Source organism: Formica exsecta, unplaced genomic scaffold (genome assembly GCF_003651465.1).
Source record: "Formica exsecta isolate Colony F162 unplaced genomic scaffold, ASM365146v1 scaffold201, whole genome shotgun sequence".
Taxonomy (NCBI): domain Eukaryota; kingdom Metazoa; phylum Arthropoda; class Insecta; order Hymenoptera; family Formicidae; genus Formica; species Formica exsecta.
Genome location: NW_021849308.1, coordinates 2,681,749 through 2,694,893, shown reverse-complemented (window position 1 = coordinate 2,694,893; position 13,145 = coordinate 2,681,749). Strand labels below are relative to the sequence as shown.

General features: G+C 41.2%; 1 protein-coding gene across 9 annotated transcripts in view; it reads right to left on the bottom strand.

The window, feature by feature from the left end:
* The window catches only part of LOC115234611 (CUGBP Elav-like family member 4), a 714,297-nt gene that overhangs the window by 18,664 nt on the left and 682,488 nt on the right, over positions 1–13,145 (bottom strand). For 6 of the 9 annotated variants that reach the window (XM_029805804.1, XM_029805802.1, XM_029805805.1 and 3 more), the window contains 5 exons: positions 8,048–8,191; positions 7,431–7,560; positions 4,716–4,883; positions 3,882–3,986; positions 12–270 (listed from right to left, as the gene is read on the bottom strand). In XM_029805804.1, the coding sequence (XP_029661664.1) occupies positions 164–270; positions 3,882–3,986; positions 4,716–4,883; positions 7,431–7,560; positions 8,048–8,191 (654 nt within the window). In that variant the 3' untranslated portion in view covers positions 12–163. Of the gene's footprint in view, positions 1–11; positions 271–3,881; positions 3,987–4,715; positions 4,884–7,430; positions 7,561–8,047; positions 8,192–13,145 lie in introns of those variants that run through there. The other 3 variants (XM_029805808.1, XM_029805801.1, XM_029805800.1) reach the window with 3 other exon arrangements.

The following is a 13,145-nucleotide window of genomic DNA, read 5'->3' as shown; positions in this document are numbered from 1 at the left end:
TAACGGTACAGAGCTGCTGTGCGATGGGCGGCGGCGGGAGAAGTCGAAACTCCGTCTTGCACCTCGTTGGGCGCCGACGAGGGATAATTCGTGTCTGGACATGTGTACGGGACGTGGGTCTACAAATCTCGGGTCTACAGTCGTTCGTGTTTACAGTCAACAGTTAGACGTTGATGAGCGTGTTGTACTTACCTTCCCTCTGCGTGGGCGCCACCGCGGTCATCGGCTGAGGAATAGCCTGAGGAAACTGGCCGTAGACGGCGGGGTAAGCTGCGACAATAACAAATAACAAGTACATCATGATCTGTCCACATCTAGATTTGTGCGTGCTCACTGCCTCTATCTCTGTATATTCCATTCTCAATCTCTTTCTCTCTCTCTCTCTTTTTTTTTTCCTTTCCCTAGTCCGCATTGCGATCCGCAGTCGGCCGTCGTCGACAGTAAGAGCCGGCGACAGGTCGAAACCGGCAACAACCCACCGAACGAATGTAGGCGTCGTAATTCAATGCAGCGATAGCGCATACATAATGGACGATGACAGTAATAAAAGCCGAACAGAGTCCAATAAACGTCAACAGATTCAACAGAAATTGCGTTGCCATTGCTAGACAGATTACAACGGTGTAATTTATGACCGTGCGTTTCAGAAGTGTCGGAATACGTAACCGGACGCGACCATTCATTCTTGCGATTTGCCGAAGACTCGTTGCGAAACGGGGGAAAGGTCAGAGTATCACAATGTTAGAAGAATATGAAATGTGAAGAACGCAAGAATATTTCTCTCTCTCTCTCTCTGCGAATCATAAGAGATGCAATATTCGAAATATGCAGGTTTTATTACAATCTCAACATTAATGACAGATTCTGTGATTGCTTTGGAATGGCAAGCTTTTCGAGAACTAAGCTCTCTGGACGCACACATATATACATAAAATAACATTTACTTAATTCAGATAAACTTTATTTGTTCAACAATTTTAAGTCTACGTTTATCGAAATGAGTATTTAACTAATATGGAAAAGTAATGAGTGTGAGGTTCATCTCTGAAAATTTTCCCTCGAGAATTATTATCTCTAGGATATTCCGCATAATCTCATCGTTAACGCGAAATATGGAAATCGCGCTTCTATTCGTGCGGCCTGTGTTTACCCCGTCGGCTTAAAAGCGAGCGGAGGAGCGATTCGTTGATATGAACGGTCGTCTCGTACAAGCGATTCCAGGCGACATTCATCACAGGCGTTTTCGTCGACAAGGGTATTCGTCTCTCAACGTTCTCACCGTTCTCTCGCGCGACTTTCAACACGATACTTTTGTACTACGAACCGTCACGGCCTGCAAAAACGCAGCGTTGCATCCGGTGCGACATTAGCCGACACTCGATATCTCTTCAAAGCCGATTCGGCTTGAAACAACGCGCCTCATTAAAACGGGATACGGAACGCCGTCTTAGCGCAACGATGCAGCAAAAGTCGTCTACAAAGCTATACAGAATATCCCGTTGCAATTTATGCGAAACTAAATATTCAAACAATTAAGAGAAAAGCATCCCAATCTACAAACGTTAAAACGGAAGATCTCGCGAAAAGGATATACGACTCGTACAGAATAAAGCTCAGAAATTGGAGAGACATTATCGTAATAGCATTTGCTTAATATCACATTACAATGAATCGATAAAAAATGGCATTATTACATAGAGCTTTTTAATATAACTAGATTTGATTACATGTTCTTGATTAATAATTGACATCGATATGTATTAAGAATCGCTCGATGCGTGTATGTGAGAGAGATTAATGTAATAATTCAATTTTAAATAATAATAAAATAATGAGAATCTAATGTAACAAATTTAATATGAAAACTTGATAAATTTTGTTGTAATGCTATTTTACTGTATCTGTTATTGGAGGAAGGAAACGCCCGCGTAGAATGAATAAATATCAATATTACGTCTGATCAAAACGAGTATCTGCAAAATATTTCGCATTAAACAGAAGTGCCCGATATATTTTAATTCGCGATGCGATCTCTGCACGTTTGATGACAATTGGTTAATCTGTAAATTTGGATCTCGCTATAAACGCACGCGCGAACCAGCATTATTTCGTTCGCTACACGTGACGAGGCAGAAAGCAAGTACGTCGTTATTAATTATAGCTTGATAAATATTTAAAACGCTCGTGATTGATACCTGTTTGTGACGGATAGGCGGAGCGTGTGCGCGCGAGCCACGCTCTCAGATCGGCAGAGGCAAATTTTCGCCCCGGAATTAATTATTTCCGTGCAAACATCGCTTTAATATATTCCGATTGACCTCCCCAACGCCCCCCCCCCCCTCCCCTCCCCCTTCCCCTCGGTGCGCGATGGATCAACGTTCGGCGTATGAAATAAATACGCCATCATACGTCGCGTCGGCCGCGTCACGCTCAGATAGAGGTACAACACCGTTATTCGGGATTGCTTTTTTTCCACTCGCTGATCTCGATGGCGCGTGTGTACACTGGCCGAAAATACATAGAAAAAAAATATACCGCTTTTGAATCCTCGGTAAATACAACCGCGTATACTCTCGCGCGCGCATACGCGGCTACGTTTGTTATGACTCGAATTTGTTGAATTTCCGCTGATACGGTAAAAATGCGTTGAGAGATGCGCGAGAGAGGGAATTATTAATCAGAGACGCGGGGCAAGAATAAGTAGTAGTATCTCTTGCGCGTCCGTTTTTCATTTCCGATTACAACTTTTTCTTTTTATTTTTACAGATTCGATCGATCAGCCGTGTCCGTTCGACTGGTGTTAGACCACGCGTTAACGCATTTGCGCGAACGCGGAATTCGTTAAACGTACTCTCATTACGGACGGTGATTGGAATGTAATAGAAGTATAGGTCCATCGAGACGCTGATTATCCGTGAAACGAGATCATCCATTTTGCCGAGCATTATTGGATCATAATTTGCGCCGATGCGCTGCACTTTGACGTTACAGCGCAACGTCGACGGTCGATGGCGGATATTTCGCCGCTGTTGTTGGTGAGGGGGATGCATGCACGAGAGGACGTGTAACGTGTAAAACTACAATATAATATGTACACGAAGTACATTTAGAAGGACATCGAAGTACATTGTAGCACCACAGCAGAAGCATTATAGAACGAAACGTTGACGCGTACACGATCATGTATGACGTGTATGTATGGTGTGTATACGCATGCGGCCATAGTTGCATGCAAACAACCAGCAACGCGATCAGCAAAATCGAATTTTTCGCAGGTAAGTGCTTCGACGGCGCCCGAATAAAAGCACGTAAACGTTCTGATGCATTTTTCCTTTTACGTACAGATAATCTCCTCTCTTTTCGTCGAAAACACGCGCTTTTTTCGACCCGCTCAAGATCGCGATAGGCAACATCCGGGTGAGATGAGTACGCAAAGTGTTATCTAGTCGCGTGTTGGAACCGATGATCCGTTCTGTTCACTGAGCGATAATGCAAAACGTTTATGAGACTTTAAAGCGACTTTAAAAAAGAGTATCCGCGTTCCTGAATTAACTTTAAGCTTAGGAGGAAAAGAAAATTGTTACGCGAGCTATCGTTATAATTAGATTCGTTCGTGTTATAACAACGATGCTATGATATAAATATAATTGACTTTCATCATTCACGTTTAGATTACTTATTCGATTCGGAATAAAAGAAATTCTACGAATAAGTATGTCCGCGCCTCTGACGTTGCGTCTATTTTTACGTCGATAATATCCGCGAGTCCGTTTGGATGGAGCTGGATGGGCGAAACGCGCTACAGTCATTGCACGGGGAATAGGGTAGACAGCACCTTGACAAGCCGTAGAGATAAAAATTGAAGCTGGAGAAACACTTACCGGCCACTCCAGCATAAGCCTGCATTCCAGGATACGCGGCGGCATGCTGAAGTGCCGCCTCCCCGTTGGGCAGCCCCTGCGCTGGAATGGACAGATGGAGGGCATCTACACTTCAGTAAGCTCAGCTCTTATCGGGGAGAGGGCCTAGCCTAGAGGCCCCTGTCGCAATACCCAGTAGGCCAATCGATATTTCCGCCGACTATACTCGAGTATAGTAATGACTATTCGAATGAGCGATAAAGGCCAAAGATTAATGGAAGCTTGACTATAGGAATAATCATATATCACCCTCTGTGTAAAATTTATTATTCGCACGGTACAATTTATACGACAGTTTAATGATTCGTTAGCGTTGTATGATTTAACTTGACCAACATTCGGATTGTACTTATATTTTTGAAAATTGTAAAGACCGAGATTCAATCGGGGAGTCTTTCGTAATACGTCGAGGATCTGTATATAAACGAGATCTTAAAATTAACATTTACTCATTTATTTATTGCAAATACGATTTTGTTCACGTTACTGGAAGTAGCTCTACATCTCTTAAAAAATATAAATCTCGCGTTTAACAGAAGTCCGTAAAACTGCACATCGGTCTTCCACGTATGAATCTCGTATCATCGTAATTTCGCTTCCTGGCAAATAAACGCCAACGAATGTAGCGCGCTTCCTCAGCGAAGCACGGAAAAGTACGACGAGTACCGCCTGACGTACTCGACGTTGTACTTGGCCTGCGCGAAGTTATTTACATCCCCGCGGAATAATAAAGTCCGTCGTCGATTGGCCGGGCATTGCGCAGGGGCGGCACGCTGCGCCTGAGTTGATACTCACGTCCCGCATAAGTCTGCGGTATTCCGTTGGTGTAGACACCTGGATCGGAGCCTGCCGGCTGGCCGTTCGGCGTTTGAGCGGCCATGTTAAAATTGGGCATCGTCGGCGATGGTAACGATGGTATCGCCCCGTTAACCGGTTGCCCTGTGCCGGTACCTACGAGCAAACCTGATCAGTACACACCGGTTACCCTCTTGCTCTTTTAACACCGACCTCGATCGTCCTCTGTGCGCGAGGCATCAGGATGCAATTTTTATCCTTTTCCCTTTTTCGTATTTTTTTTTCTCGCACCGTTTCTCTCTTTCTGCGTCGAATGTAATTACGACAAATATTCAATCCGGGAAATGATCCGTATGCCTCGCGTTTGAGGGGTCGGACAAACTACGGATCGTCGAATTGCTGATTTGATCCGTAGACCAGAGCCTTGTATCGAGTTAATATCGGTTGGGTCAAAGGGCTGCGTTTAACGTTGCATTTCTCTCTCTCTCTCTCTCTCTCTCTCTCTTACTCTCCCTTACTCTTCCTTTTTATCTCTGTGATCCTGTGTTGCGTTTCGCGCAAACTTTCGCGTAACATACGATCACGTATCATACTACTGCAACTATATGCTTGTTTTTGATATACTACAACGTTTATGTGTGAAAAGGTCGTGTTTATAGGTAATAGTTTGTCCCCTGTCAATGATGTGACTCGGATCAGCGATCAAAGACTTGCATCGTGTTAATGACGCATTGATTGCGCCGATGACCAACGTTTGGTATCACATCAATATTACTCGCGGCATTGATAAAGAGATATAATTATGTTTGAGCAATATCTGTGTTATTTCTATCGAGTTAATGTGCAATTATGGAAAATACGCAGTCAAGGGCACACGATAACAATAATATCGATATGTGTTTGATATAATCAAAACAATTTTTTGAAATTAAAAGAATGATTCTCGAAAGAGCTTTCCAAACATCGCGATTGGTTGTCAGATAAAGATAAGTACTGGCACTTTAATGCATATCCGAATCGAGTTTATATGGCTACGAAAGGTGGAAGTCGGGGAAGAAGAATCTCGATGCCTCGATAACACCCGGAGATTACGCTGCGCACATCCTCGCTACGTGCATCGGATATGACGATACGTCGTAAACTTAAACTCCCCGTGACTGGGCGATATACGTTCCGGCATTGTCGATTCGTGATGGGTAGTCGAGCGGTTTCTCTACACGGGTGAGATTTTTACAGCGGCAGTAAAATCATTGTTACCTCAAAGTATATTGATACATTACGCGCGAATCGAATAATCGTTGAATTTTCACATGATACAAAATAGGCAGAAAAATTAATCCAATGTGCTATTTCGAGATATTTTTTTAATAAAAAGATTTTACTGAAGTATTTATTTATAACTAAAAATAACTCTGCATTAATTTCTATATCATCAATGAATTGTTGAATTCGTCTTCCAAAGAATATTTTGAAATGCAATTATCGTTGGAGTCACAGAACGTTTTTCCAATAGATCCACCTGCAACTGCCATCCTGTATACATGCCGTTTGCGGTTGCGGTATCGTTCCGTCGGAAATAAAAGCTCGCTGCTCCGGTAATCTTTGGTACGGAGTAAAGCGGATGGACGCGACGGGGTGGGCCGCGGGAGCGAGGCCGGGGGAGATTGGCGGAGAAATAAAATATTATTTCCCTATCAAACGGTATTACCTTCCGCTTGACGAGACTCGACGTATAACGGAGCCGATTTCCTCGCTTATTTTATTTCTCTACAGCGACTTGGATCTCTCCGTTGTTTCTTGTATTGCCATGCGGAGGGTGCGAATGAGAAAGACGGATGGAGAAAGGGGAAAGGGAAGTGTGAGGGCAAGGAAGAGGCATTTCTTTGGCTTTTCTTCTTCTCCTACAACGAGCTTTCGATAAAGTTTCGCGGTACCGGCAATATCTCTCGCTCGAGTCACGTTCGATGAAAATGTTGTATTGATTTACGAGTCGGTTATAAGGCAACCGACTGTACGCCTCGTCTGTGTGTGTCGCGAAGATTCAGGGAAATTACAGGCAACAGATCAGGCAGAAATGACGGCCGAACGGGAGAGATATTTTATATCATTAAAATCGAACGGCGTTATCAGGTTGATGATTGATAATTCGTGTGCCCTCGAGTGCTTCCTTTCTTTTTAAATATTTTAATAGATTGATACTATTAGTTGATTAATCGGATAATCTGACATTGATTAATCAGGATTGAAAAATTGAATATTTTTCACGTGATCTTCGTAAATATATATTGTATCGCAGATGTTCTTGAGCTATACTAGCAAGATGTGTACATTATATTTTTGTCGCAGCTCAATATGAGTATTTTAAATTAATTAAACTGCGAATAAACTCGAAATATAACAACTTTCCAGTTAAATTCAAATATTACGTAATGTCTACATATATAAAAGAATGCTAAATAATAAAAGTATTATATATATGCAGATATCCGCGAAAGAAGAATGCAATTTATTGAGACAATTATGCTATTTGTTATATCGGTATTTCTCGTTAGATTACAAACATTTCCACCGAAAAGTTCACAGACAATTCGATCAATTCATGTTTTAGTTTCAAAAAATATCTTGCGAATTAGAGAGCAAATGAGTTCTTCTCTTGCGACACCCACGACATATCCAGTATCATTCTAATGTTTTTTCAGTCAGCTATAAGCTTACCAGAAGTTGGCGGGACTACAGGGTTTGGCATGCCATTCAATGCATGCGGCAATTGTCCAGCGGCCAATGCAGTCATTGGATTGATGTACGTTCCCTGTGCGGTCGCGGCTGCCATGAGCGCCGCTTGTTGCTACAATAAAGCAAAGACTTTCATCAAAAAGAACGTTCTTGTATTTTTCTATTACTACTTTAGCAAACAGAATTATTCCAAGAAACGATAACTTTTGATCTTGATCATCTCTAATCAATGTTATCTTTTTTTTTTTGTTCGAAAACTTTTTATCCCACAAATTGATGAAAAAGAAATTGTAACTAAAAACATGCTCTTCGATGATTTTGGAGTATATCGTAGAATATTATAAACGTAGCGATTTTTCGAAAACGACATTTTCTTTCTTCTCGTAACCTGGTTAAATCTGGGAAGAATTAAATCACGAAAGGTGATTGCGGCGGACCTCTCTCTTTGCATACACGCGTTAACGCGACGGCATCATGTTTCGGCCGATCATTTCCGAGAGTAACGAGGGACGAGCCATTGCAGATTGTGAGTCGCGGTAACGAGGACAACAAGGCGGTAATGCGGTAACGCGAGAGCCATTAACGGTAACACGACCCACCTGAGCGTAAGCGCTGTAAGCGCCGAACTGATTGAAGACGAAGGGGTTAAGGAGGCTCATGTTCCCGGCCATTTGCTGCATGCGTCTTAGTTGTCTCTCTTTATCAGTGTCTGCGAATTTTACCACTATGCTGGATGACGCACCCTGCAACAGATAATGCAATATTCATAATTTCACTCTCACAATGTTGACATTTTTATGGTTCATCGTAATTTTACGACATGCCACATGCTACGTGTACATTTTAACGATCTCCGTAACGAGCTATTATTTATAGCATACATGAATAAGACGTAGAAAAATTATTTTTAATCAGATTTTTATAAGTGAACGAGAATAATTGAGAATTTATATATATTGCCGATATTTTACGATAGCGTCTAATTACGCGAAAAGCACGGAAAGAATTAAATTCATTAAAACAATTTCTCATGTAAATTTCACGCATCGAAACTATCGAGTTCTAATTAAAACTTTGGGAGCTAAATTCTTTTATATGTTTCATTGTCAATTAATAATTTTTGTATCTGTTATTAAAATTAAATGAGTTTATAATCGTAATATTTCTTCGAAAATGAAGAAGAAAATGCAATATATAAAATAAATCAAATATAACATACAAAGCAAAATAACCGCTTTCATAATGCTCGCTGGATGAAGGAGCATAGGTATAAAATGTACGACAAAGAAGTGATTCGCAAATCTTTTCGCACGAAAAAGACTCTTTCCTTTTTGAGACGCTCGCGAGAATATGTAAGGCGATGACATTCTCACGACGTCTAAAATATAAATGGAAATGCAACAGGTGGTCAGTGGCCATTGTGGCTGCGGAGAAAAGCACGGCTTTCGCGCGCGCGAGTTCCCGGTGATACATTATATTCACGTCATCAATGCAAATGCTGGCTGGGCGCGCGTTCCTGAGAGTTTATATAACAGTTGTAATGTTACAACTTGCGTAACGAGACTTTTAGCCTTGGTCACGCGACTTCGCATGGCGTACTTCACCGTGCTTCTCTCGCGTGCACCTCATCCCTTTCCCTTTTTTATATCGCTCGTTGGTTTTTTTTTTCAATATCCTTCCTTAGGAAGCCTAAAATGCTCACAATAAAAGAGCATAAATCAAATAAAAATATTCATGTAAATATATTCTATAATCTTTTCTGAGAAAGATTAATTCACATTACAATTCAAACATTTTTATGATATTACACTGACAATGAGTTTCATAACTTCTATCGATGCGACGTTTACTAACTGGTTCCGTCCTGATTCATACACTGACATTAAATCGATACTATCGTGATGGACGACCCTTCCTTTTACACGCGAAAGTCTCGCGTCGCAGACAGAAATTGTTACACAATGAGAAATGAATCTCATATGTACATGTTAAAAATATATTAGATGGCTCTATATGTAATAGGCGCATTTATTTTTTGAAAATCATTGGAATAATCGATGTTCAGGTCATATAAGAGAAAAGCTCGATGATTAATCGTTATTAAACTTGTAACAATAACAATATATTAATTGAATTAATTCTCTTTTATTTGATAAAACTATCACATTCTAAATAAAAAATAATAACTATGTGATATACACAAAAGTACGATTTTTCAATTTACCGATAAGATTATTAGATATATATTAAAGTAGAATGCTTAAGAAATAATCCAATTTAATCGAATAATGGCAGGATAGAAACTGCAAATTATTTTAAGTAAAACTGTTTGCGCTAAAAAATTTATACAGCAATAAGAAACCGTAACCACAAGTTCGATCTGCGGCATGATTGTTATGCATTGACAACAATTGGAGCGTATATCGATAATCGATTGACCGTCTTCACCTCGCGGGAATTCTCTACAAAAGGCTCGAGGCCGTTATTCATCAGCAAACCACATACGCCGGCTGGTGCAATTGCTTTTAATTTAACGACGAGGACACCGTCAGATACAGACCGGTAACGCGATATATCCGCCCGACAGATTTCCACGGAACGTCACCTTGTGATACATCGCGTCTCGTTTCTATTAAATCGATCGAGACGTCTCCTTGCTGGCTTCAAAGACAATCCCGATGAAACATTTTCAGCATACGCGCACAGCCCGTTCCCGACACTCTCGCGATAATGCGTATGCCATGCGAGATATACGCTCTACGCGCGTTAAATGTTCGCCCCCGAAAGAGGGGGTGATTTTACGTCGACGCCAATCGACGCTGTCAGAAACACTCGCTCGTTTCGCCGCGCCAAATTTTACTTTTATTGTTTTTTTTTTTTTTCTATGTCGCGCGTTTCGTCCAGAACATTCGAATGGGTATTCTCATCGAATGGGTATTTGCGCGACAAACGAAATCATGCAGGAGCGAGTAGCTTTTAGAGAATACTCTTCTGCTGTCTCTCCTCCGTGACCATCGCAGACTTACTCAAGTGCGTAATGCGAGCAAACCATTGTTTCTGATATTTTTAGAAAAGCGAGGATAACTTGCGTTAATTTTTTAAAAATACACGCAAATAAGAGTGAGCAAAGTAAAGAAACAGAGATGAATATTTTTATTCGTTTCTCGCGATTACGAAATATACCTTGAAACTCAAGTGCAGCGTTATGACGAGCTTTAGTCGATAATTTACAGTGCAAGGTCGGAGACTTGGAAGGTTATTGCGTAAAAATCATCTCCCTTTGACTTTTCATTCGCTGTATCACCTTCGGCAACGCATGCGGCAGACACACCGTTGTATTTGGCATTTTCGAACGCTGAAGGGCTCGCGCTACACGAGTACCTCGGTTATTAAAAGTTTCGTTTGAGGCCGGGCCTCGAACGAGGTCAAACGCGCGTATAACCGCGAGCGTCGCGAGAAAACCAGCGACCAGGTGCAGTTTACAAAAGCATAAAAGTTTCCGGGAGCGGATGTAACTTCCCGCGTTACTGTAACTATAACTAATATCGAGAGTTTTGCTCGCGATATACCTCTCTTTTTGCCTCTCAGCTATATACGTTTGTGTTACTCTTTAAAGCGCTGCGAAGGAACAAAGCTGCGAAGCATTGTGTGTGTGTATGTGTATATATGTATGATATATTTTTACATTCCTTAAAGACCATTCATTTTCATTGTTGTAATTTCTTATTTGTCTCTAAAATCCGTTAATTTTTCTAAAATTTGTCAATAAATCATGGCACACATATTACGTTTACATTATTTAAATCTCAAAAGTACTTTAGAATATTTTTTTTATATTTAAATACATTATACAATATCTAAATCCTTTGAAATCATTTTGTCGCTCAATAATAGTGTTATGCATATAGCAATAAACAAAATAAAAGATCCAGAAGATATATAATAAAGTACTAGCAAAATTCTATTTTTTTCTTGTATATTTCAAATGTCAGTCTTTTTTCAATTAAAATTTTGCCGTATGTGAAAGAACCGAGAAAGTTCTAAATTCAAACTTTTGCAAAAATGAATTCACTTAAACAACTCGTTACAAGAAGCGATCGTCATATCAAAAGTCTGCAAATCTTTTTCTTTTTCCAGATAATTTGTCGAAACATTCTTGTTGCGAGTTATAACTGTAACAATTACGAAAATCTTCATAGTGTATGAGAAACTTCCGAGGTAATCGCGATATTTCAAGTTTACCGAATACATCGCTCTAAATATTAACGAGTTCGAGGTCAGCGTTGACGTAAAAAAAAAAAAAAAAAAAAATTCGAAAGTCGAATTTTCAAGCATTTGCAGCGGTGCGTGTCAATCTGCGTGTGCGTTACGTTCTTTCGTGCGAGAAAAATCGTCGAGCCGCGCCGATTACGTGCGATAAACGGCATCGACGCGTGCTCCCCGGGAAGATAATTTGCGTCGACAGTCTCGAGCTCCGAGGTCTTGTTCGTCACGCAGGTGTAGATGTCCATAAGGTGTGTGTGACATTTACGCGAGCACATATGTAGGTTGTCGCGCACGTGTACGGCATGGAGGAGACGAGGCTGAAGCGAGTCGTGGCGCGGTCGGGGCAGCGCGGGGGATGGCGAGGTCGTATCGGAGCCAGTGAAGCCGAAGCCTCATTATTGGGGGATTACGGTTCATTAATTCCGATCCAACGTTCTGAACTGCACGCGAAAAGGAAAAGCCGTCCTCCCGAGAGCCGGAGGTATCATGCGGAGAACGTTTGAAGCCGCCGCCGTTCCCCTTTGCTCGTTATGTCTGTCCTACGTGTCGCCCCCGTTAAGGTTGCCCCTTTAAAAAATGTCGATATTAAAGCGCGCGCGCGCCTTTTTCCATTATGATTTCATGAGCCGACGCGAACGTGGGTCGCGTTTGATGTTTCATCCGCGTACATACGTCGTTGTCTGGTTGGATTTAAGCTCGCCGTTTTCAGAGACGCGTAGTCGATGCTTTTTCATATCCGCACTTCGTCGGCGTCTCGTCGCTTCTCGTTAACCGAAGATACCGGTGGTCCGGGATCGATCGAGAGCTCCGAGATAAAAGTTGGCGGTATCTCTATCCAGATACTTGAAGCGGCGCTTCGGCGTCGAAGCTTAGCTCAGAGGGCCACAATATTGGACAGGCCTTGCCAACGGAATGAAGCAATTACCTGCTGATTGGAGGCTCTCCCGTTAGCCGCACCATCACACTTGCCAATCCGCCAGATGGTAATTTCAATAGATACAACTAGAACCGCAAGACCGGCCGGAACGCCGATTGCTCCTCGTCCTCTTGTGTGATTCTCTGTCGAATCGAAATACAGAAGCGAGCGTTCCTATTCGCGTCGATGTATTTCAAATTACAAACCGCTCACGCGATGCTTCTCAATGGAAAAATAAGTAATTGGAAAATCATAAGAAAGCATCAAATTGGTAACATTAAAAGATTTCGAGTACTCTCGTAAAAGGTCGAAATAGTATCGTCAAACAAGAAGAGAAACAAGACAATAAAAGAAAAAAAATTAATAATTATAAATGAGAATAGTCTAATGTATTATACGAATCATTTGTAATACATTCTATAAGTATTTTAAGACGAAGTCTTTGTGTTTTTCTCTCTCTTTATTTAATACTTTTCTTAATATATATATTTTATATTAAAAGGTTTTTATTTTAT